The 26,493-nt window shown below is 38.0% G+C and overlaps 2 protein-coding genes across 8 annotated transcripts in view; one reads left to right on the top strand and one right to left on the bottom strand.

The window, feature by feature from the left end:
• Positions 1 to 26,493, top strand: part of TET1 (tet methylcytosine dioxygenase 1) — a 144,740-nt gene that overhangs the window by 72,480 nt on the left and 45,767 nt on the right. The window lies entirely within an intron of this gene.
• LOC132350564 (large ribosomal subunit protein eL32-like) lies at positions 17,043 to 17,483 on the bottom strand. Its single transcript, XM_059899812.1, has one exon. It carries the CDS (start codon positions 17,448 to 17,450, stop codon positions 17,043 to 17,045), a length of 408 nt encoding a protein of 135 aa, XP_059755795.1. The 5' UTR covers positions 17,451 to 17,483.

Below are 26,493 nucleotides of genomic sequence, written 5' to 3'. Positions count from 1 at the left end.
TGATTTATGACTTTATTTTTGTCGTCCTTTTCCTTTATTTGATTTATATTCCATGATGTTTAAGATGTTTGTGAGGAATTAAAAAGTAATGGAGGCCCAGATTTGAATTTGTCTGTTTATAATTGTTAAAGAAATACTTAAAAGGAAGGGGGAAAATGCAGTGCCCTCCTCTGTATGATTATAATGACTTCTAATTTTTTTTTTTTTGGTAATGCCTACATATTTTTTGTAATGCCTTCATTTTCATCTGTGGCATTTTGTTTGCACTATGAAGTACATGAAACAATGGTGGCAACTCATGTGCTGGTGTTTTATTTCAAATAATGTGAGTCCAAGCAGATGATATTCTAGACACTTACTAAGTATCTTTTCCTTTAATTGTAAATTTATTTATTGTGGACTGTTAGCCTGCTCCAACTCACCCAGCTGGACAGTATTAACAGTTGTCTAATATTCTTTCAGATCTTTTTTAAAAAATATATTTATTTATTTATTTGGTTGTGCTGTGTCTTAGTTGTGCAGGCGGGCTCCTTAGTTGCGGCTCATGGGCTCCTTAGTTGTGGCACGTGGGCTCCTTAGTTGTGGCATGTGAACTCTTAGTTGTGGCATGCATGTGCAATCTAGTTCCCTGACCAGGGATCAAACCCGGGCCCCCCTATATTGGGAGCTTGGAATCTTAACCACTGTGCCACCGGGGAAGTCCCTTTCAGATCTCCTTTGTTACATATATAAGTACATAAAGAGAATGGTATCATACTATAATATATTTTGCCATATACTTTTAAAAACTTTTTTTTGAGTTCTGAAATAATACATACAGAGTGTGTGTAAGATGTTTGTGTAGTTCAGAATTATTACAGGAACACTCAATCACCAGTCAAGTGGTTAAGAAATAGAATATTGCCAATACTGCAACCATCTGTGCATATCCTTCTACCATCTCATCATCCTACCAACCCCCAAGAGGAAATTTCTCTCCTGCCCTTAGGATAATCATTTCTTTGTTCTTCTATATAAAGTTTTATCATTCCTGTATTCATCTTCGATAGTATAGTTCTTAAGGGTAAATTTCTATAGGATAAATACCTAGGAGGGAGGTGGCATGTAGTTAAAGCAATTTTTTTTTCTCTTGCTTAAAATTTTTAATTTTTTCTCATTACAAAAACAATCATGTTTATTATAAAGTTATTTGACATCATTATACAAATTAAACACTACAGAAATGTATGATATAAAAAAATGAAAGTAACCAGTAACTAATCCCATACCAAATAATATACATTTGGTTTATGTTCCTATGACTACACTAACATTTATTATTATTTTATAAAAATTAGATTGTATTATATTACTTTTTTGAGGCTTCATTCTTTTCATATTAACTTTACGTACTTCTTTTCGGGTCCCGGTAAGTAGATTTCTATCATAATTTTAATAGATTGAGAAATATGGATTTAAGAGTACTATTTAAAGACATAAAGGGAATCAGTCATAAAATTAGAGTGTATGTCTTTTAAATTAATAGAGGAAAAGAGAAAAAAAAAGAAAAATAACCCATTTAGCAAAAAACCTGCCTGCACCAAACATGTATTATTACAATAAATGCTTATGAAATATAGTCCCCATCTAAAAGAAATGCCACAGATTGTATAAATAAAACAAAATTTAAATTAAATGATATATTGTCCACAAGAGACACTCCTAAAAGCAACGTGAATTGAAACGCAAAGGATGGGCAAAAAATATACCAGAGAAATGTAAACAAAAATAGAATGTACTTCTAGGTGTAAATTGAAAATTTGTGATAGTTATTGCCCTCTAAATTTAAACTTGAACCAAGAGCATCAAGTTTATCACCTCTAAATATTATCAATCTTTATTCTTTGTCAGTCTGACATTTTTAAGTGATTACGTTATTTTCATTTTAAGATTATTACTGAGATTTTTTTTCAGCCTTATTGAGGTATAATTGACAAATAGAGGGAATTCCCTGGCGGTCCAGTGGTTAGGACTCTGTGCTTCCACTGCCGGGGGCGCAGGTTCAATCCCTGGTCAGTGAACTAGGATCCCACAAGCCATGCAGCCGGGCCCCCAAAAAAAAAAAAAATTGACAAATAGATTTGTAAGCTATTTAAAGTGTACATTGTGAACGTATTCCCTACATTGAGTTAATTAGCACATCCATAACCTCACAGATTTACCTTTCTTAGTGAGAACATTTAAGTTATACTGTCTTATCAAATTTCAATTATACAGTACAGTGTTATCAACTAGAGTTACCATGTTATGCATTAGAACCTCAGACCTTATTCATCCTATAACTGAAAGTTTGCACCCTTTTACCCACCGCTCCCTATTTCCCTCACTGCCCCCAGCTCCTGGCAATCACTTTTTTACTCTCTGTTTCTGTTAGTTTGCCTTTTTGCTGTTTTTTTTTTTAGATTCCACATATATGTGATACCATGCAATGTTTATCTTTCTCTGTCTAATGTATTTCACTTAGCATAATGGCATTAGGTTGATCCATGTTGTTGCAAATGACAGGATTTCCTTCTTTTTAAAGACAATAAAATCCCATTGTATATATATCCCACATTTTCTTTACCCAGTACCCATTCATCAGTGGACAGACACTTAGGTTGTTTCCTTACCTTGGCTATTGTAAAGAATGCTGCTACTTCATTTGAGGCGCTATCTCATTGTGGTTTTTTTTTTTTTTTTTGGCTGTGTTGGGTCTTTGTTGCTGCACATGGGCTTTCTCTAGTTGCGGTGAGAGGGGCTACTCTTCATTGTGGTGCACGGGCTTCTCATTGCGGTGGCTTCTCCTGTTGTCGAGCACGGGCTCTAGGCGCGTGGGCTTCAGTAGTTGCAGCTCGAGGGCTCTAGAGCGCAGGCTCAGTAGTTGTGGCACACGGGCTTAGTTGCTCTGCGGCATGTGGGATCTTCCCGGACCAGGGCTCGAACCCGTGTCCCCTGCATTGGCAGGTGGATTCTTAACCACTACGCCACCACGGATGTCCTCATTGTGGTTTTGATTTGTATTTCCTTAATGATTAATGATCAAGGCACATTTTCATGTACCTGTTGGCCATCTGTATGTCTTCTTGGGGAAAATGTCCATTTAGGTCCTTAATTTTTATTTCTTTATTATTAATGGGAGGAACTTTTTTTTCATAGAAAGTTTATTAATACTGAAATTTGGTAGATTTGGTTTTCTGAATTTTATTTCAATTTTTTGTGTAATTAGAATTTTTTCAACCTTTATAATAAAGGTAACAGGTGCTGGTTGAAAAAAATAATAAAATAGCAAAGTGCTGAAAGATAAACGTTCTCTGTTTTCTTTGTACCCTCCTATCTCATACTTCACAGCAGTAACCTCATGACTAGGTTGTGTATTTTTTCAGATGTTTTAAATCTACACTTACATAGATACCTCTCTCCAGCACTCCCCACATACACATGGAGGACTGTATCACATGTAATTTTTCAGCTGTTCTTTTAATGCTATGTTTTGAACCTTTCGCCATTTCAGTGCATGCTATTTTAATGGCTACCTAGAATTCCATTGTATAGACATAACATACCATACTTGATTCACCCAGTCCTGTATTCTTTTGAAATATTTCTAATGATGCAGCTCAATCAAGCCTTACATAAATATTCTCATATTTTTTTACTCTTAGTAAAGAAAAATCTAAAAACATTTTTAAATTATTACTTTTAATAAAAAGGGAAAGATAAAGAGAAATTTCCATCATTGTAAATTATCTACAGGAATAAGAGGAAAAAAGGACAGCTCATGGTGGGAATTTTGATTAGTGTGTAGTACCTCTTAGCTTCATGACTCTGCCTGTAAGTGCTTATCTTGGTTTCTCTTCCTGACTTTCCAAAACTGAGTCATGCATTAAGAGAGGAATTAGATGGAAAAAGACCAGAGCTGTGGTTAAGGAGAAGGGTGTTGTATCCAGACTCAGTGGTGGGTGACAAAGTCGATGCTAGATCCTGGAGACTGTTTTCCAAGAGGCAAGAAAAGAGTAGAACAAGGACATCTAAAACAGCTTTTCCTAACCAATCCTGCTATTTAATGTGTCTGGTTCCAAAAGAGCCACATTCTGAAAAGAAGTATTGGAAAAGTTGACATTTAGAAAAGAGAAGGACTCTATTCCTTTATTCTAAAATAATATTTACAAATGCAGAGTTGGCAAATCTCCCCAGATTAAGCCACTGTGCAATACCTGTTTCTTCTTTATTTTAAAATCATTTGTGCATTTGGGCTTCTCATCTCTGTGGCTTCTCTTGTTGCAGAGCACGGGCTCTAGGCACACGGGCTTCAGTAGTTGTGGCACGCAGGCTCAGTAGTTGTGGCACATGGGCTTAGTTGCTCCGTGGCATGTGGGATCTTCCTGGACCAGGGCTCAAACCCATGTCCCCTGCATTGGCAGGAGGATTCTTAACCACTGTGCCATCAGGGAAGTCCCAACATCCAACTTTTTAAATGAAAATTTTCAAGCATAAAACAAGTTGAGAGGATAATGCAATGAACACCACAGTACCCATTATCTCAATTCAATAATTGTCTTTTGGTATGTGTATTAACCATTGGAAAGTTGTAGGTATCATCCTTAAGGTTAAATCTCTTAAGAACATTGTGCACAATCATACCGTTATTACCATTTCCTAGTATTATCTAATATCTAGCCTATATTTTGATTTCTTCCCAAAATAAACCACACATATTTGAGTCTAGAGGACAGCCACCGAGATCTGTCCTCTGGGACTAAAGTCCAAAATGAGGAGACAGCATTGCAAACAAATGAGTAAGTGCAATCAATTGATGTGATAAATATCTGTGCAGAGATAGTACAGAAAGGAGTATTCAGTTTTATCTGAGTGAGGCAGAAGGATAAGAAATACTTGATTCTACCAGCTGGGGGATTGTTAAGAAATACTTGATTCCACTGCTCACCTTTCCTCTAGTTCTCTAGAGGTGAATTGGCGCTTTAGAGGCAAATTGGATGGGGGAGGGTTGAATGACCAAAGAGCTTTCTATGTTGAAGCTGCTACTTGAGAAAAGACGAAGCTGCTTAAAATAGCCTAGAGGAAGCAGGGCCGGGGGTAGGGCTGGTGTGGGGAATACTGTTGTACAAGATGGTCTGTAAACTTTGGCCAGGGCTAGAACTGGAGGCCTTGCTTTGCTTGCTGGACTGAAAAATGTGAATTTTGCTCTTGGGATTAGTGGTTCCCACTTTCCTTTACCAGGCTACTCTCTGAATATTTATGGGGTTTTTAGCTTCAGACCTAAGGGAGCCATGCAGGGGTTAGTTTAGAATCTGTGGTTTTCTAAAACCCACTTGGGTGATGTTGATGTTTAGCCAGGTGGTGTGGAATACAGCCTAAAGCAATGAGATTTGCATTTAAAATGAATTCCATAAATAACTGCATTGTCTAATAACTCGAAATTTGGATAGGACAACTGAGAAACTGACTTTGTGATTTTATTTTAATTAATTTCAAATTTAAAACTAAGCAAAGTGAAATATTTTCCCATTAAATACAACTTTATTTTGGTACCACTACATTTTACTTTAACCATTGAATATTTAGCACTGAATTGTGATTCATTAAGTATAAAATATACACTAAATTTCATAGGTTTTATATAAAAAAGTAAAATATCTGATGATTTTTATATTAATTCCATGTTGAAATAATGTGTTTGATATGGTGGCTTTAATAGAAATATAATTTATTTCACGTGCTTCTTTGTACCTAAAGAAAATACCTCCTAAAAACTTTAAAATGATTTCTGTAGTCCACATTGTATTTCCATTGGACAGTGCTTCCTTAGCAGAATATGAAGGTTTGGGAGTGCTACATTCTGGAAGCCAATCCCAATTCTGAGATTTATCTACTAAGGGTACAAGATGAAAGATTAGGTTCTGAAAATGTTTGTTATCTAACACCCATTAGAATGTGAAGCCACTGCAATGAGAAAGAAGCTCACGGTGCAGCAACGAAAACCCAATGCAGCCAAAAATAAATAAAAATTAAAAAAAAAAAAAAGAGTTGGTACCTTTTCTCTCCTATTAACCATACCTAAAGCATGTTATGGGTACTCCATAAATGTGTTGAATGAATATACTGAGGCAGGGCAGTAGGAATGGGGAACGCAGGGATAAATGGAAGAGATTTTTAAGTAATAAGATCCATCGAACTTTGTGGCTGAATTTGGGTCTTGAACTAGGAGGCTTCTTAGAAGACTCATGGATCATTAGGTGGATTTGGGGGTTAAAGCAGGCCCCAAGGACAAGGTAATTCATTAACTTTTAGATGCGCTTCCATTTTTGTTTTAAAGGTTAGTTTCTTTTTTTTTTAATTTATACATTTTATTTATTCATTTTTGGCTGCGTTGGGTCTTAGTTGCGTGCGGGCTTTCTCTAGTTGCGGCGAGCGAGGGCTACTCTTCATTGCGGTGCATGGGCTTCGTATTGCGGTGGCTTCTCTTGTTGCGGAGCACGGGCTCTAGGCACGTGGGCTTCAGTAGTTGTGGCACACAGGCTCAGGAACTGTGGCTCACAGGCTTAGTTGCTCTGCAGCATGTGGGATCTTCCCAGACCAGAGTTTGAACCCATGTCCCCTGCAGGCGGATTCTTAACCACTGTGCCACCAGGAAAGCCCCAAGATGTGGTTCAGTTTTAATTGCCAGGTGAAGAAGTCCAGTTGGTGGATGACTGAATTTGACATTCAGGAGAAATATCTTGTCTTGTTGTGAGAATTAACAGCAAATAAGCGTAGACTGAAGGGCAAGTATGTGGATAAATGGGCAATTGGAGATGAGGCAAAGGGAGACACTATTGTTTATTAGTGGGCAGAGAAGCCAGCCAGGGAGACTGAAATGATGGACAGAGAATTGAAGGGACGATCTTAAGTGAGAAATGGTATCAAAAGATATTCTGCAAGTCCACTGAATTTGGTATTGGACTACACTGGTGAATCTTGGGTAGTTTCAGTGAGGTGGTGGGTGCAGAAGCCTAATTACAATGGGATGAAGAGTGCAGGATAGATAGCGTGATTGCAGTTTGGAGGAGTTCTTTGTAAAACAGGACAGTGAGGTAGGGTGGGAGCTAAATATTTCTGGAGGATTTCGTTTTCTTAAAATAGAAAATATTTAAATTTGTTATAGCCTGTGGGGAAGGAGGTAGATGGGAAAGATTTACAGATCTTTGGCTCCAGAATGCTCTCTGATTTTTCTGTTAGGAATGTGTAAATACCTCTGTGCAAATCATCACCAGCTAAGTGCTGAATAAATACTCAGTATTCTTGAAGATTATATTCTTATTGTTAGAAAGTCTAAACTGAAATAGATATATTTTCTTCAGAGGAACACCTTGGAGGAAGGGAGTAGAGACCCAAAGCCACATGGGCGATGTGGAAAGAACTAAAAGCTGAAACCTGTCTTGGTGCCTTGTAGGATCATGAATTAACTAGTTATCTGATGGCCTTCTGGAGGGAGTTAGGTGAGGCATGGTCCTTGAATATTATCTTTGATTGAGGGAGCATTCCAGGTGGGGTGACTTGATAGAAGCCAAACCCTAATGGAAAACAGGATTACAAATCTCCTGAAATCCTGAGGAGCATTTAAGTGCCATTAACAAAAAAAAAAAAAAAGAGAGAGAGAAAGAAAAAAAAAGTGCATGTAAACTGCATTTGTAAAGAACTAATGTGATTGGATTAAATAATCTGTAATTTGTATGTCATTCTTTTGTTTTTTAAATTAATATGGCAATTCATATTGGGGTACTATTTAATACCAAGAAGTTTTCAACGAATTTTAGTCTCCTAATTATATGAAACTAACAATTTTTTAAAACTACTTTAAGTTAATTTCTTTTTTTTTTAACATTTTTATTGGAGTATAATTGCTTTACAATGGTGTGTTAGTTTCTGTTGTATAACAAAGTGAATCAGCTATACATATACATATATCGTCATACCTCCTCTCTCTTGCGTCTGCCTCCCACCCTCCCTATCCCACCCCTCTAGGTGAACACAAAGCACAGAGCTGATCTCCCTGTGCTATGCAGCTACTTCCCACTAGCTATCTATTTTACATTTGGTAGTGTATATATGTCCATGCCACTCTCTCACTTCGTCCCAGCTTACCCTTCCCCCTTCCCGTGTCCTCATGTCCATTCTCTGCATCTGTGTCTTTATTCCTGTCTTGCCCCTAGGTTCTTCAGAACCTTTTTTTTTTTTTTAAGATTCCATATATATGTGTTAGCTTACGGTATTTGTTTTTCTCTTTCTGACTTACTTCACTGTGTATTACAGTCTCTAGGTCCATCCACTTCACTACAATTAACTCAATTTCATTTCTTTTTATGGCTAACATTCCATTGTATATATGTGCCACATCTTGTTTATCCATTCATCTGTCGATGGACACTTAGGTTGATTCCATGTCCTGGCTATTGTAAATAGAGCTGCAATGAACATTGTGGAACATGACTCTTTGAATTATGGTTTTCTCAGGGTATATGCCCAGTAGTGGGATTGCTGGGTTGTATGGTAGTACTATTTTTAGTTTTTTAAGGAACCTCCATACTGTTCTCCATAGTGACTGTATCAATTTACATTCCCGTCAACAGTGCAAGAGGGTTTCCTTTTCTCCACACCCTCTCCAGCATTTATTGTTTGTAGATTTTTTGATGATGGCCATTCTGACTGGTGTGAGGTGATACCTCATTGCAGTTTTGATTTGCATTTCTCTGATGATTAGTGATGTTGAGCATCCTTTCATGTGTTTGTTGGCAGTCTGTATATCTTCTTTGGAGAAATGTCTATTTAGGTCTTCTGCCCATTTTTTGATTGGTTTGTTTGTTTTTTTTGATATTGCGCTTCATGAGCTGCTTGTATATTTTGGAGATTAATCCTTTGTCAGTTGATTCATTTGCAAATATTTTCTCCCATTCTGAGGGTTGTCTTTTCATCTTGTTTATGGTTTCCTTTGCTGTGCAAAGCTTTTAAGTTTCATTAGGTCCCATTTGTTTATTTTTGTTTTTATTTCCATTTCTCTAGGAGGTGGGTCAAAAAGGATCTTGCTGTGATTTATGTCATTGAGTGTTCCGCCTACATTTTCCTCTAAGAGTTTTATAGTGTCTGGCCTTATATTTAGGACTTTAATCCATTTTGAGTTTATTTTTGTGTATGGTGTTAGGGAGTGTTCTAATTTCATTTTTTTACATGTATCTGTCCAGTTTTCCCAGCACCACTTATTGAAGAGGCTATCTTTTCTCCATTGTATAGTCTTGCCTCCTTTATCAAAGATAAGGTGACCATATGTGTGTGGGTTTATCTCTGGGCTTTCTATCCTGTTCCATTGATCTATATTTCTGTTTTTGTGCCAGTACCATACTGTCTTGATTACTGTAGCTTTGTAGTATAGTCTGAAGTCAGGGACCCTGGTTCCTCCAGCTCCGTTTTTCTTTCTCAAGATTGCCTTGGTTATTTGGGGTCTTTTGTGTTTCCATGCAAATTGTGAAATTTTCTGTTCTAGTTCTGTGAAAAATGCCATTGGTAGTTTGATAGGGATTCCGCTGAGTCTGTAGATTGCTTTGGGTAGTATAGTCATTTTCACAATGTTGATTCTTCCAATCCAAGAACATGGTATATCTCGCCATCTGTTTGTATCATCTTTAATTCCTTTCATCAGTGTCTTACAGTTTTCTGCATACAGGTCTTTTGTCTCCTTAGGTAGGTTTATTCCTAGGTATTTTATTCTTTTTGTTGCAATGGTAAATGGGAGTGTTTCCTTAATTTCTCCTTCAGATTTTTCATCATTAGTGTATAGGAATGCAAGAGATTTCTGTGCATTAATTTTGTATCCTGATGCTTTACCAAATTCATTGATTAGCTCAAGTAGTTTTTGGCAGCATCTTTAGGATTCTCTATGTATAGTATCATGTCATCTACAAACAGTGACAATTTTCCTTCTTTTCTGATTCGGATTTCTTTTATTTCTTTTTCTTTTCCGATTGCTGTGGCTAATACTTCCAAAACTATGTTGAATAATAGTGGTGAGAGTGGCAACCTTGTCTTTTTCCTCATCTTAGTGGAAATGGTTTCAGTTTTTCACTATTGAGAATGATGTTCGCTGTGGGTTTGTCATATATGGTCTTTATTATGTTGAGGTAAGTTCCCTCTATGCCTACTTTCTGGAGGGTTTTTATCATAAATGGGTGTTGAATTTTGTCAAAAGCTTTTTCTGCATCTACTGAGATGATCATATTGTTTTTCTCCTTCAATTTGTTAATATGGTTTATCACGTTGATTGATTTGCATATATTGAAGAATCCTTGCATTCCTGGGATAAACCCCACTTGATCCTGGTGTATGATCCTTTTAATGTGCTGTTGGATTCTGTTTGCTATTATTTTGTTGAGGATTTTTTCATCTTTGTTCATCAGTGATATTAGCCTGTAGTTTTCTTTTTTTGTGACATCTTTGTCTGGTTTTGGTATCAGGGTGATGGTGGCCTCGTAGAATGAGTTTGGGAGTGTTCCTCCCTCTGCTATATTTTGGAAGAGATTGAGAAGGATAGGTGTTAGCTTTTCTCTCAGTGTTTGATAGAATTTGCCTGTGAAGCCATCTGGTCCTGGGCTTTTGTTTGTTGGAAGATTTTTAATCACAGTTTCAATTTCAGTGCTTGTGATTGGTCTGTTTATATTCTCTCTTTCTTCCTGGTGCAGTCTCAGAAGGTTGTGCTTGTCTAAGAACTTGTCCATTTCTTCCAGGTTGTCCATTTTATTGGCATACAGTTGCTTGTAGTAACCTCTCATGATCCTTTGTATTTCTGTAGTGTCAGAAACTAACAATTTTGAGGAAAAAGTTATGCTAGAAGGTAAAACATCTCAGGGTTATCCAGAAGTAAAGAGGGATATAAGCCAAGGAACATTTGCAGGAGGAAATAGACAGTGACCTCCGACTGCTTCCTTAAGAACTAGATTCTAAATTGTGTTCCAATTTTACTCCTTTCCGTAATAACTTTGCGTGGACCCAGTGTGCATATACTGAATTTGGAGATTAAGTTATGATATTTTGAATAACAATGCTGTACTGCTACAACTCACAAACAGATGAATAAAAGTAGGCCTAAGAGAAAAACAGATACTGTATGCTAATGAATATATATGGAAGTTTAAAAATTGGTATTGATTAACCTAGTGGCAGGGCAGGAATAAAGACACCGATGTAGAGAACAGAATTGAGGGCACAGGGAGGGAAGGGGGAGCTGGGATGAAGTGAGAGTAGCATTGACATATATACACTACCAAATGTAAAATGGGTGGCTAGTGGGAAACTGCTGCATAGCACAAGGAGATCAACTCGATGCTTTGTGAGGACCTAGAGGGATGGGATAGGGAGGGTGGGAGGGAGGCTCAAGAGGGAGGGCATATGGGGATATATGTATACATATAGCTGATTCACTTTGTTATACAGCAGAAACTAAGACAACATTGTAAAGCAATTATACTCCAATAAAGATGTGAAGAAAAAAAAAAAAAAGTAGGCCAGTCAGTTCAGAAGGATAATTCCCACAATCTAACAAAGGAAACTTCCATAGGAACCGTGTTGTTCTTTTTAGTTCTAAGCATCTATGGCAATCTTAGTTCAGTAAGCATTAGTAAATATTAGTAAGTAAAGGGATTTGTTTTAAATGTTAATACTTGCTTGCTGCTGACACGATTATTTTTAGGACAGTGCATTTGGTTAAACACTAGGACCTTGTGACTAACACTAGGACCTCTCTAAAGAGACATTTGGTTTGAATTTTGGCTCAGAGCATTGATCTGACTTTGGCTAGTGACTTAACCTTATCAGAACCTTCCTTGTTAGAAGACTGGAGAAGTGAATACTGTTTTTTTTTTTGGCTGCGCCACACAGCTTGTGGGATCTCAGTTCCCTAGCCAGGAATTGAACCTGGCCCCTGGCAGTGAGAGCACAGTGAGTCCTGAGCACTGTACCGCCAGGGAATTCCTGTAAATACATTTATCTCAGTAGGAAAAGTAAATGAGATAATTCATATAAAGTACTTATAATGATGACTGGCAAGCAGTACATGCTCAATACATAAGTAATAGCTATTAATAAATATTCTTTTCTTAATTGTGGATTTGAGACTGGAATTACTGAGTTTTTGCCGTATATTGAAGGACATGTAGAAAAAGAACTACCTAATATGTATTTTTCCCTTAAATAGTTCGTTTCTACACATAAGATCCAACACTTATAAATGTGTATAAATAAGTTGTTTGATTTAATCCCCACAATAAACCTTTTCAGTAAGTGCTATTACTAGTCTTGATTTATCTTTTTTAAATTTATTTTTTATTGAAGTAGAGTTGAATTACAATGTTGTGTTAATTACTGTGTACAGCAGAGTGACTCAGTTATACATATATATACATTCGTTTTCATATTCTTTTCCATTACAGTTTATCACAAGGTATTGAATATAGCTCCCTGTGCTATACAGTAGGGATTTATCTTTTTTTAAATAATTTTTTTAAATCCTGAGAAATTATTATTATTATTATTTTTAAATTGAAGTATAGTTGATTTATAATATCGTGTTACTTTTAGGTATATAGCACAGCAATTCAGGTATATATATATATATATATATATATATATATGAATATATATATAACACACACACATATTCTTTTTCAGATTCTTTTGCCTTATAGGTTATTAAAAAATATTGAGTATAATTCCGTGTGCTATATAGTAGGTCCTTGTTGGTTATCTATTTTATGTATAGTAGTGTGTATAAGTTAATCCCATAGTCTTGATTTATCTTAAGGAAACTGAGGCTCGAAGAGCAAGGACTCGCTTTATGCCATGTGGTTGGTAAGCAGTGGGAGAGTCACCAGTTTGATTCCAGTAAAGCTCACATTATGAAAAATGTATGAAACAGTTAAGGTACATAAAAAGTGTAAAGAATAATAACTGGGGACTTCCCTGGAGGTCCAGTGGTTAAAACTCCGCACTTTCAATGCAGGGGGCGTGAGTTTGATCCCTGGTCAGGGAACTGTGATCCCACATGCCGTGAGGTGTGGCCAAAAAAAAAAAAAAAAAATACACTGAACATGAGAGTTGGTTATTAACTTTAAGCATGGATAGGATTGTTCATGAAAAGTGTGAAGAACAAAAAGACAGTGGGTTTTGACTTAGAATCCTCTAAGGATTGGGCTCAGGGGGACACACCCACAACCAAGGGACAGACACGCGGGAGTGAGGCTCCAGGGGAGACCTAGATTATAGTTTCAGTTGAGAATCTCCTTGGGGATCCACAAAAGAGCAGGTTAGGTCTATAATATTTAAGGAATGATTGGATTTGGCAGTTGAGAACTCTATAAATGAGTTATAACCTTGGGGGATAACTACTTAAGATATTTGAATCAGGAGGGAATTTGACGGGATGATAGCTTGAGGCAGATTTGGGGTCTGACAGGCTTTTTGTCTTTTGTTGTTACATGAATTAACCCATTTATTGTAGGCTAGCAATGTTACAGATGGTGGACCTTCCACTGGTCTTACAGTTCCTTCAGTCAGATTTTATAGCGATGGTAAGAGCAGTACTGTAGATCTAGGCATCACCTGCAAGCTTTTCAGGAACCACGGCACCATATCCCCAAAGCTCATCTCTTCATTTTGGTTTTGCCACCAGAGAAGCAAGTGTGCTTGGCGTGCTGGCTGATTTCAGTTTTCTTCACCATCTTCCTGAGGGAGGCAGCATAATGGGCCCGTATTTACCAACAATCCTGACCTTAGTGCTTTTAGCATTGTCACCACAAACTAGGTCTGAGCCCAGAGAGTGGGTTTTTATCTTTTTGACTGGGAATAAATTATACTGGCTCTTAGCTCCAGAGGAAGAGGTCTAGGACAAGGTCATCTGTGACTAGAGAGGTTTAGCTCTTAGGTCAGTTTTGTATACATTTGGAACTAATCTGCAATTAAGTTGGTTTTTGATTAAATAGAAGTTGTCCCTCCCTTTAGTAACTCTCCTCCTTTGCCCCACCCCCAAGTTTAAAGGAATTACTTTGGATACTAAGACCCTGTGGCCAAATGAGGGTGGAGTTTTTGTTTGGGGATAAGAATAAAAACATTAGAAAAGCTGTCTGGATCTGGTGTCTGGATCTGACTGAGAGAATTGAGAAACATCTGAAGTTTCTGCCATGGCTCCTATTCGGCAGAAGCTTGGAAAAGCCGTAAGGCGGTATGGCAATGAGGTAGGGCAGGTGGGGACGCGTGCTGACCTAGTTCCTTAGACTCCCCCTCTCCTGGCTGACCCAGCCCTGCCTTTCTGTGGCCTTTGAACCCCTCACTGGCTGGCTCTAGGCAACCTGGAGAAACAGATATTAGAGGCAAAGCTCAGAGAATGTTAGGGCTACAAAACTTGGTCGGGCAGGTATTCCCTTTTTATGCCTAAAAAAAGGAAAAAGAGAGCTTAATGGCTGGGATTCTGGAGTAGGTAATTTCACTGCTATAGGAAAATAAGGTAGCTTTTTGCAGGTCCCCTTTGAAGGAGGATATTTTTGGTGTATGTGTGTTAAATGTTTATTTTAGACTCTCCTTAGGCGGATCTTTGATGAGTAGCTGGTTCATCTTTACTTTTGACTTAAATTTGGTTTTGTTATCAAGCGTTGTGGTGAGCATTGTATGGTGGTAGGTTGCAGAGCAGGGCTGACCTCCATGCTTCTTTTTAGGGAATGTGGGAGGGAAAATACAGTATCAGGCATGATTGTGTCATCTTAAAGTCAAAATTAATGGAGGCCCCAGCGGTTCTCCCTCAAAATTTTCTCCAAGCTCTCAATTTTCAGGTTGAGAACGTAGATTTTGAAGGTGTCACTTCTGATTAGGAATAAATGCGCTGTGGGCTGCTCCTCCTGTTATACATGTTTTTAAAATTGTTTTTTACTCTGAGGGGGTTTATATTGGTAGTGGGGCGGGGTGAAAAAATCTTAGCTATTACAAGGGGGCCACAGTACGTAAACAGATACCCACAATATGTGTGGTATTAAGATCTCACGGGGAGGGCTATTAGGGAAAAAAATGTCTTAAAAGACTCCTGCAGGGACTTCCCTGGCGGTCCAGTGATTATAAGACTCAGCGCTTCCACTGCAGGGCAGGGGTGGGGTGGGGTGGGGGGCGTGTTAGATCCCTGGTTGGGGAACTAAGATCCCACATGCCCACTGGGCGGCCAAAAAATAAAAAAAAACTAAGACTCCTGCAGTAAGGGATGAAAAACAATGAAAAGAAAGTTGAGAAACACACTGATCTACCTGTGTAGTAAAGGTCATAGTCTTGTAGGACCACGTCTCTGAACATGCTTCGAAAGTCTTTATTTTTTCATGTGATCTGGGTACCTGTTTCTTTTTTTTTTTAATTAATTAATTAATTAATTTGTTTGTTTTATTTTTGGCTGTATTGGGCCTTTATTGCGGTGCGTGGGCTTCTCATTGCAGTGGCTTCTCTCGTTGTGGAGCACGGGCTCTAGGCGCGAGGGCCTCAGTAGTTGTGGCGCACGGGCTCAGTTGCTCCGTGGCATGTAGGATCTTCCCGGCCAGGGCTTGAACCCATGTCCCCTGCATTGGCAGGCGGATTCTTAACCACTGCGCCACTAGGGAAGCCCCCTGGGCACCTGTTTCTTGATACAGGACATGCAGCATGTAAGGAATGTGAGTGTGTGCTGGGAGGAGCTACAGTCAGATCTGGTCCATAGGGCAGGGTCATTTCAGAATAAAATACCCCTTTGCTCAGTGTCATTTGAGCTCCTTCAAGAGTGGGTGTAAGAGTATCCTGATGATAGGAATGTGGAAAAATGACAAAATGGAGGGGGCCTGGGAACTATTGGACCCAGATCTGATCTAAGGAGTTCAACATTCCTGTTAGTTCAGAGTGCAAACAACCTATAATCTTGAAATGGGTATAGAGTGGAAGACAGACAACTAGGGGACTTTTAATCACTTACTGTCTTGTAAACTGTACCCTTGGGCCCTTTTGGAGTAGCAGAGGACAGCAGTGCGACCGGAGGGGGAGGGGGTTGGAGGAGGAGGAGAAGAGACACAAACACAGGTGGGTAGGTGGCATGAGTTTGGTGTCCCCAGAGTGTACATGAAACTCGCAGGGATAAAACAGCCACCATTCCAATATTCTTGAAACACTTCACTTCCTTCAGAGAGTTGGCTTCTCTTTAGAGATAGATGTTAACAATAATAATTTGAGATTCAAGATGGATATTCAGGAAATACACTATACCTAAGCAGATTAAATGTCAATAAAATCTTCATTAAAAAAATGTAGCCACTGGGGCCTGTTTCGAGTAGTATTTTGGATTAGTGCTCTCAGTGGTGTCATGGAGACAGCTCCTTCCAGCTCACTAAATGTGTGCATTTCTTCCCAACTCTTGCTCAGGTGGGCACACTGATAGTTTACAATCTACCGTGGTGGGTGTATTTACACCACAAAAATTGGCCAACCCTACAAAACAGGGCTTCCTCCCCACCACTTCCCAAGTTGATTGTTAAACATTTAACAGAATACCACTGAGTACAGTTTCTATAACACAAATGTTGACAGTTGTATGTACCCTTCCTGAAATATCTTAAACAAATATTAGCAAATACATATGTACTCTGCACTCTTCCTTTTGCTCTAATTTGTTTGTAATTTGATACTACATAAACTATTCTGCATTTAGGTTTTTTCACTTAACTGTACTCTAGAAATCTTTCCATAGAGTGCTTTGTCAATTTTGGTTTAATTTTAAAGGAAACACATTAAAAAGTCAAAACAGTATTTAATCAGATCTGGGTCTAAATAGTTCCCAGGCCCCCTTGCTGTTTTCTCACTGTTAGGTATTGCTTCTAAACTCTTCCTATTCAGCATTAGTTTCTTTTGTATTCTTCCATAGTTTCTTTTTTTTTGGCCGAGTTTTATGGTTTTATTAACACAAACAAAATGTGCACATGAGCTGTCTATTCATTTTCTTTGCTGAGCAGCCTGGCATTGGGATTGGTGATTCTGATGGCCAGCTGGGCTGCTCTTTCCACAATGGCTTTTTGGTTCTTGGAGGAGAGGTTGTGAGCAATCTCAGCATAGTAAGCTTTGTTGCACATCAGCCTCACTTCAAGCTCCTTGACCAGGTGGACCAGGAACTTCCGGAAGCTGCTGGGCAGCATGTGCTTTGTTTTCTTGTTGCTCCCGTTACTGATGTTGGGCATCAAGATCTGGCCCTTGAATCTCCTGCGCACCCTGTTGTCAATGCCTCTGGGTTTCCACCAGTTCTGCTTAATTTTGACATATTGGTCTGACTGGTGCCGGATGAATTTCTTGGTCCTCTTTTTGATGATCTTGGGCTTCACGGGGGGTCTGAGGGCAGCCATGATGCCGAGTTGGAGACGGCTGCCACCTCCGAAGGCAGCGCTGAGGAAGAGCTGTATTCTTCCAGGGTTTCTTTATGCAAATATGAATGTGTATATTATTTCTTTTCATACAAAAAGAAATATTTCATATACAAGTCCTATATATTTTTTTAAATTAATTAATTAATTTTTATTTTTGGCTGGTTTTTTTGGGTCTTTGTTGCTGTGTGCAGGCTTTCTCCAGTTGCGGTGAGCAAGGGCTACTCTTCGTTGCGGTGCGGGGGCTTCTCACTGTGGGTGCTTCTCTTGTTGCGGAGCACGGGCTCTAGGTGTGCGGGCTTCAGTAGTTGTGGCACACGGGCTCAGTAGTTGTGGTTCGTGGGCTGTAGAGCACAGGCTCAGTAGTTGTGGCCCACAGGCTTAGTTGCTCCGCGGCATGTGGGATCTTCCCAGACCAGGGCTGGAACCCCTGTCCCCTGCATTGGCAGGCGGATTCTTAACCACTGCGCCACCAGGGAAGTCCCTATCATCCTTTTTTATAGTTGCAAGGCATTATATAGCTGTATCACAATTGAATTAGTCTGCTACAGATGGACACTGGGATATTTTCAGCTATTTGTTAAAATATACAAAGCTGTTAAAAAGTAATTATATGCAGGTATAACTAAGGTAAATTTCAGACTGCTGTATTAAAGTTGCACTTAATTTTGATAATTAATTATTGCCAAATTGCCCTAGGAGCAATTGCGCAGGGGTTGCACCATTTTGTACTTCCACCAACATTATATGAAAGTTTATCTCCCTACAGCTTGCCCAAGGGTCTAGGTGGTCAAACTTTTTCATTGTTATTCTGATAAATGAAAAATGTTATCTGTGTCATTTTAATTTGCATTTCTTTTAATGTTGAGCACCTTTTCACAGTGTCTTCATCAGGGTTGTATGAAGATTAAGTGAGTTATTGCAAGTAAGGAATATATTAGAATACAGCTAACTTTTTTTGAATTATAACTATTGTAATGAAATTGTGCTCTCTCAGTGATAGCTCATCATCACTGTGCTCTTGAGTCATTATCTCATCTAATTCCCATCACAATCATATATGATCTCTTAGAAGGAAGAAATTATAGTTTAGGCTAAGTAGCGTCTCCTGGCTCACACAATTCCTAAGGATTGCTCTCTTCCCCATCTTAGTGTTCAAGATTAACCAGTAATAGCACATAGGTTAGTTTCTTTTCAACACTTTTATTTAAAAACAAACCTATGTATAGTTTGTTTAGATGTATGTATACTTTATTTAGATGTATCTATTTAAATAAGTTGATTTTATGTATTTTTAAAAATTGAGGTATAGTTTATTTAAAATATTATATATTATAGTTATATATAAAATATTATATAATTGTATGTTATGGTTTCAGGTATACAACATAGTGATTCAAAATTTTTATATAGATTATATACTCCATTTAAAGTTATTATAAAATATTGGTTCCATTCCCTGTGCTGTACACTAGATCCTTATAACATATTTATTTTATACATAGTAGTTGATACGTCTTAATTCCCTACCCCTATCTTGACCCTTCCCCCTTTCCTCTCCCCACTGATAACCACTGGTTTATTCTCTACATCTGGGATTCTGTTTCTGTTTTGTTATATTCATTCATTTGTTTTATTTTTCAGATATCACATGTAAGTGATATCATACAGTATTTGTCTTTCTCTGTCTGACTTATTTCACTAAGAATAATATTCTCCAAGTCCATCCATGTTGTTGCAAATGGCAAAATTTCATTCCTTTTTATGGTTGAGTAGTATTCCATCGTATATAATATACCACATCTTCTTTATCCATTCATCTGTTGATGAACACTTAGTTTGCCTCCATATCTTGGCTATTTAAATAATCCTGCTGTGAACATTTGGGTACATGTATCTTTTTGAATTAGTGTTTTCATTTTCTTTAGATATACCTAGGAGTGGAATCACTGAATCATATGGTAGTTCTATTTTTAGTTTGTTGAGGAACCTCCATACTGTTTTCCACAGTGGCTGCACCAATTTATATTCCTATCAACAGTGTACGAGGGTTCCCTTTTCTCCACATCCTCACCAACATTTGTTACATGTGGTCATCTTGATGATAGCCATTCTGATGTGAGGTGATATCTTGTTGTGGTTTTGATTTGCATTTCTCTGAAGATTAGTGATGTTGAACATCTTTTCATGTGCCTTTTAGCCATCATACATCTTCAGAAAAATGTCCGTTCAAATCTTCTCAGCATTTTTTAATTGCCTGCTTTTTTTTTATATTGAGTTGTATGAGCTGTTTATGTATTTTGAATACTAACCCTTTATTGGTCATGTCATTTGCAAATATTTTCTCCCATTTAGTAGGTTGTCTTTTCATTCTGTTGATGGTTTCATTTGCTGTGCAAAGCTTTTAAATTTAATTAGATTCCATTTGTTTATTTTTACTTTTGTTTGTTTTGTTTTAGGAGACAGATCCAAAAAATAATGCTGTGACTTATTTCAAAGGGTGTCTGCCTATGTTTTCTTCTAGGAGTTTTATGGTTTCAGGTCTTACATTTTGTTCTTTAATCCACTTTGTGTTCATTTTTATATGTGGTGTCAGAAAATTTCTAATTTCATTCTTTTACATGTAGCTGTCCAGCTTTCCCAAGCACCACCTATTGAAGAGACTATCTTTTCCCCATTGTATATTCCTGCCTTCTTTGTTGTAGATTGACCATAAGTACATGGGTTTATTTCTGGACTCTCTATTCTGTTCCATTGATCTGTGGATCTATTTTTGTGCCAGTACTATACTCTTTTGATTACTGTAGCTATATAGTATAGTCTAAAGTTAGGCAGTATGATACGTCTAGTTCTGTTCTTTGTTCTCAAGATTGTTTGGGCTATTCAGGGTCCTTTGTGTTTTCATACAAAAAATTATTTGGTAATTTTGATTTGGTATTTTGATAGGGATTGCATTGAATCTGTAGATTGCCTTGGATAGTATGGTCATTTAATTATTTTTATTTATTTATTTTTGTCTGTGTTGGGTCTTCGTTTCTGCGCGAGGGCTTTCTCCAGTTGCGGCAAGCGGGGGCCACTCTTCATCGCGATGCGCGGGCCTCTCACTGTCGCGGCCTCTCTTGTTGCGGAGCACAGGCTCCAGACGCGCAGGCTCAGTAGTTGTGGCTCACGGGCCTAGTTGCTCCGCGGCATGTGGGATCTTCCCAGACCAGGGGTTGAACCCGTGTTCCCTGCATTGGCAGGCAGATTCTCAACCACTGCGCCACCAGGGAAGCCCCAGTATGGTCATTTAAAAAATATTAATTCTTCCAATCCGTGAACGTGGTATATCTTTCCCTCTGTTTGTGTCAGCTTCAATTTCTTTCATTAATGTCTTATAGTTTTCTGAGTACAGGTCTTTTAGTTAGAGTTATTAGTTAGAGTTATTCCTAGGTATTTTATTCTTTTTGATGGTATTGTTTCCTTAATTTCTCTTTCTGATGGTTTGTTGTTAGTGTATAGATATGCAAGAGATTTCTGTATATTAATTTTCTGTCCTGCAACTTTACCAAGTTCATTGATGAGCTCTTATAGTTTCTGGTAATTTTTTAGAATTTTCTATGTATGGTATCATGTCATCTGCAAGCAGTGACAGTTTTACTACTTCTTTTCCAATTTGGATTGCTTTTATTTCTTCTTCTTGTCTTATTGCTATGACTAGGACTTCCAATACTATGTTGAATAAAAGTAGCAAGAGGGGCATCCTTGTCTTGTTCCTGATCTTACAGGAAATGCTTTCAGCTTTTCACCATTGAGTATGATGTTAGCTGTGGGCTTATGGCTTATCATAATGGCCTTTATTATTTTGAGGTGTGTTCCCTCTATACCCACGTTGTGGTGAGTACATTATTTGGATGTATCTATTTTTTTTTTTTTTGTTTTTTGACCGTGCTGCACAGCTTGAGGCATCTTAGTTACCTAAACCTGGGGCCCTGGCAGTGAAAGCGCCGAGTCCTATCCACTGGACTGCCAGGGAATTCCATATTTTCTTAAAGTTTAGTTTTATAGTTAGCAGAGTGTAGGACATGTTTTCATGTATTTATAAACTTGTGATACCCAGTGTTTTTTAAAAACTACATGAGATATAACTTAATAATAAAAGTCAATTTTTTTTCTAATATGTATACCAAGTATGTTCTATTACCTGCTTTGTCTTTGAAAAATGCAGGAGATCAAAGAATAAAACTATTGAAACAGCAGTCCAAGGGATCTAGATTGAGTAGGAAAACAAGAAAATCAGAAGATGCAAAATGAACTGTGAATAGGTAGGGTGGTCTGGAAACTAGAAGGTACCATAAAGTAAAGACCTTTAGCACTATCAGAATTCTTGGAAGCACATTTTTATTTTTATCTTATTTTATTTTATATATATATATTTTATATCTTTATTGGAGTATAATTGCTTTACAATGTTGAGCTAGTTTCTGCTGTACAACAAAGTGAATCAGCTATATGTATACATATATCCCCATATCCCCTCCCTCTTGAGCCTCCCTCCCACCCTCCCTATCCCACCCCTCTAGGTGATCACAAAGCATCCAGCCAATCTCCCTGTGCTATGCAGCAGCTTCCCAATAGCCATCCACTTTACATTTGGTAGTGTATATGTGTCAATGCTATATTCCCTTACTTCGTCCCAGCTTCCCCTTCTGCTCATGTCCTCAAGTCCATTCTCTACGTCTGTGTCTTAATTCCTGCCCTGCCACTAGGTTCATCAGTACCGTTTTTTTTAGATTCCATATATGTGCTTTGGCATACAGTATTTTTCTTTCTTTTTCTGACTTACTTCACTCTGTATGACAGACTCTAGGTCCATCCACCTCATTACAAATAACTCACTTTCGTTCCTTTTCATGGCTGAGTGGTATTCAATTGTATATAAGTGCCACATCTTCTTTATTCATTCATCTGGCAATGGACATTTAGGTTGGAAGCACATTTTAAAAAATTGAAGTTTAGCTGATTTACAATTTGTGTTAGTTACAGGTGTCCAGCAAAGTGATTCAGTTATACATATTTATATACATATTCCTTTTCAGATTCTTTTCCATTATAGGTTATTACAAGATATTGAATATAGTTCCCTGTGCTATACAGTAGGTCCTTGTTGTTTATCTATTTTATATATAGTAATGTGTATCCGTTAATCCTGAACTCCTAATTTTTCCCTCCCCCCCTTTCCCGTTTGGTAACCATAAGTTTGTTTTCTGTGTTGGTCAGTTGCTTTTAAATTAAGCTCATTAATTAATGAGACTGTCTTATGCTTTTAGTACATAAATTTTAAAAGGACCTCAAGATCGTCTCTGTAGGGGAATGTATAGTCCAGTGTGTTTAGATATGCATACCTATAAAATTAAAAGCTTCAAGTAAAAAAAAATAAAATTCCCCTTTACTTTAATTCTATTTCACAGTGGTAACTATTATTAACATTTTAGGTTTATACTACCCCCTTTTTTTCTGTGCTAGACCAATTTGTGTGTGTGTGTGTGTGTGTGTGTGTGTGTGTGTTTGGCTGTGCTGCAAGGCTTGTGGGTTGTTAGTTCCCAGAGCAGGTATCAAACCCCGGCCACAGGAGTGAAAGTGCTGAGTCCTAACCACTGCACTGCCAGGGAATTCCCAGTGTTCATGTGTTTTAAATGAAAAGGGATGATAATGTCACATGTGCGTCTTATTTTGGTTAATGATATACTAAGAATATTGATGCATAGAGTAATGGCTGCACATTTTTCACATTATGATTATATGAGTTTATTTCATACTTTCTCTACTATAAATGTTATGTTGTATTATGATTTGTTTACACACATTTCTACTTTTTTAGTTTTGCAATTTGGATGGATAAAAACATGACATTTATTTTCATTTGCTTGTCTTCTAGTAAAGTTGAGCAGCTTTTGATCCTTTTGATTTCCACCTAAGTGAATTGCATATGCCTATTCTTTCCTCACTAATCTATTGAGTCATTTTCCTTCTTAATTTGTTGGAGCTCTTTTTCATTAAGAATGGTAACTCTTTATATGTATTACGAATATTTTCCCAGTCTGTCACTTGACTTTTCAATTTATTTTTGGCAATATTTCTTCTACCTTTATAAGTAGGTATGCATATCAGGAAATAAATACATTTTACATCACGATTCAATGCACAAACACATACATAAAAATTTATATGATAATACTTATCTTTACTAAATGTAGTGTACACATTTTTCTTTAATATTCCATTAAAAAACACTTGTCACAAAGCATGATATTGGTATGGGGACTCATAGGTTGTGATCAGCAATTTGAAAAACATATTATGGTGTCTTTGCCTTTAAGATTGTTAATATCATATGTAGTCAGAGAATTCTATCTTTTCTTCTATGGCTTATCACTTTTTGCTCTTGCTTTGGAAGATTTTTCCTACTTTCTAAATTTTCTTATTCTTACATCTTTTTATATTTACATTATTAATGTATCTGGAATTTTTTTTGCATATTATGAGATAGGAATCAAACTTCCCTCATCATTATTAAGAAATTAAGGGACTTCCCTGGTGGCGCAGTGGTTAAGAATCCGCCTGCCACTGGAGGGGACACGGGTTCGAGCCCTGGTCCGGGAAGATCCCACATGCCGTGGAGCAGCTAAGCCCGTGCGCTACAACTACTGAGCCTGCACTCTGGAGCCCATGAGCCACAACTACTGAGCCTGCGTGCCACAACTACTGAAGTCCGTGTGCCTGGAGCCCATGCTCCGCAACAAGAGAAGCCACTGCAATGAGAAGCCTGCGCACCACAACAAAGAGTAGCCCCCACTCGCAGCAACTAGAGAAAGCCCGCACGCAGCAACAAAGACCCAACGCAGCCAAAAATAAATAAATGAATAATAAATAAATTTTAAAAAAAAGATTAAAAAAAAGAAAGAAATTAATACTTTCTCTACTGCTTATAAATGCCAGCGTTTTAATAATAAATTATTAAAATATTTTTAAATTTAGTCTGTTAATTTGTTTAGCTACCCTGCATGTTAAACTTATTGTTCCTTTTAATATTAAAAATATTATAATATTGCTCTTTTTTAAAAAATCAGCTATTATTTCATTTAGTTTTACAAAGTTGTTATTTAAATGTAATATAGAAAAATGTGTATATGATAATTATATATTTTGATGACTTTTTTTTTTTTTTTAATTAATTTATTTATTTATTTAATTTTTTGGGGGGGTTATGTTGGGTCTTCGTTTCTGTGCGAGGGCTTTCTCTAGTTGCGGCGAGCGGGGGCCACTCTTCATCGCCGTGCGCGGGCCTCTCACCATCGCAGCCTCTCTTGTTGCTGAGCACAGGCTCCAGACGCGCAGGCTCAGTAATTGCGGCTCACGGGCCCAGTTGCTCCGCGGCATGTGGGATCTTCCCAGACCAGGGCTCGAACCCATGTCCCCTGCATTGGCAGGCAGATTCTCAACCACTGCGCCACCAGGGAAGCCCCTATTTTGATGACTTTTGACAAACTGAACATAGCCTATGTAACCTATACCCTGATTAAGAAATTAGGGGACTTCCCTAGTGGTCTAGTGGTAATGCGCCTTACAATGCAGGGACATGGGTTCGATCCTTGGTGAGGGAACTAAGATCACACATGCTGCAGGGCAACTAAGCCTGCATGCTGCAACTACTGAGCTCGTGCACTCACTCTGGAGCCTGTGCGCCACAACTAGAGAAGAGAAAACCCCCACGCCACAGCTAGAGAGAAGCCCGCACACCACAATGAAGAGCCCCAGCGCTGCATCAAAAGATCCTGCATGCCTCGGCGAAGATCCCGCATGCCACAACTAAGCCCCGATGCAGCCAAAAATAAAAATAAGTAAATAAATAATAAATCTTTTTAAAAAGCCACAGTGAAAAAAAAAAAGGAATTAGATATGGCCCTTCTGAAATCTGATTCTCTTTTTTAGTCGATACTCCTGGTTTTTCTTTGGAGTCAGTTACATAATCATCATTCAGTAGCAAGTCTCCTAATTTTTTATATTTAGATTTTACTGTCTTCAAGGCATTGACTAGAGCATCCAGAGTGATGTTAAATATTATAGAGGTTATTTTCTATTTGCTCCTGACCAAAATGTCCCCTATTGTCTCCTCCTGTGGTATAATTTTGGATGAGCTGTTTCAAGGTTTAAAAAAATAGGGATTAGAGGGGGGAATAATGATTCCTTAATGGGTACAGTGTTTCTATTAGGGGTGATGACAATGTTCTGGAATTAGAGGTGATTGTTGCACAACACTGTGAATAAAATCAGAATTACACAATTTCAAATGGTAAAATGATGAATTTTATTTTATGGGAACTTCATCTCAAGAAATTATTTTTTATTTTTTTAATTTTTATAAATTTATTTATTTATTTTTGGCTGTGTTGGGTCTTCGTTTCTGTGCGAGGGCTTTCTCTAGTTGTGGCGAGCGGGGGCCAGTCTTCATGGCAGTGCGCGGGCCTCTCACTGTCGCGGCCTCTCTTGTTGCGGAGCACAGGCTCCAGACGCACAGGCTCAGTAGCTGTGGCTCACGGACCTAGTTGCTCCGCGGCATGTGGGATCCTCCCAGACCAGGGCTCGAACCCGTGAACCCTGCATTGGCAGGCAGATTCTCAACCACTGCGCCACCAGGGAAACCCCCCCAAAAATTTTTAAATAGGGGTGTCACTACCCACTCACCAGAATGGCTGATGTGTAAAGACAGAAAATACTAATTGTTAATAAGAATGTGAGCTAATTGTTAATAAAAATTGAAACTCATAATTTCTGGTGGGAGTGTGTATTGACAACCACTGTAGAAAATGATTTGGCCTATCTCCTAAAGTACATGCATATATACACACACTGAATGACTGAGCACTTCCACTCCACGCAATGTTGTACAAGTTCAAGTTCACCAAAATATAACAGTAATATGTTATAGCAGTGTTCTTTGTTACAGCCAAAAACTAAAAATAAATGTCCATTTACAGTAGAATAG

This window comes from Balaenoptera ricei, chromosome 16 (assembly GCF_028023285.1).
Source record: "Balaenoptera ricei isolate mBalRic1 chromosome 16, mBalRic1.hap2, whole genome shotgun sequence".
Taxonomy (NCBI): Eukaryota; Metazoa; Chordata; class Mammalia; order Artiodactyla; family Balaenopteridae; genus Balaenoptera; species Balaenoptera ricei.
This window is presented reverse-complemented; position numbering and strand designations above follow the sequence as displayed.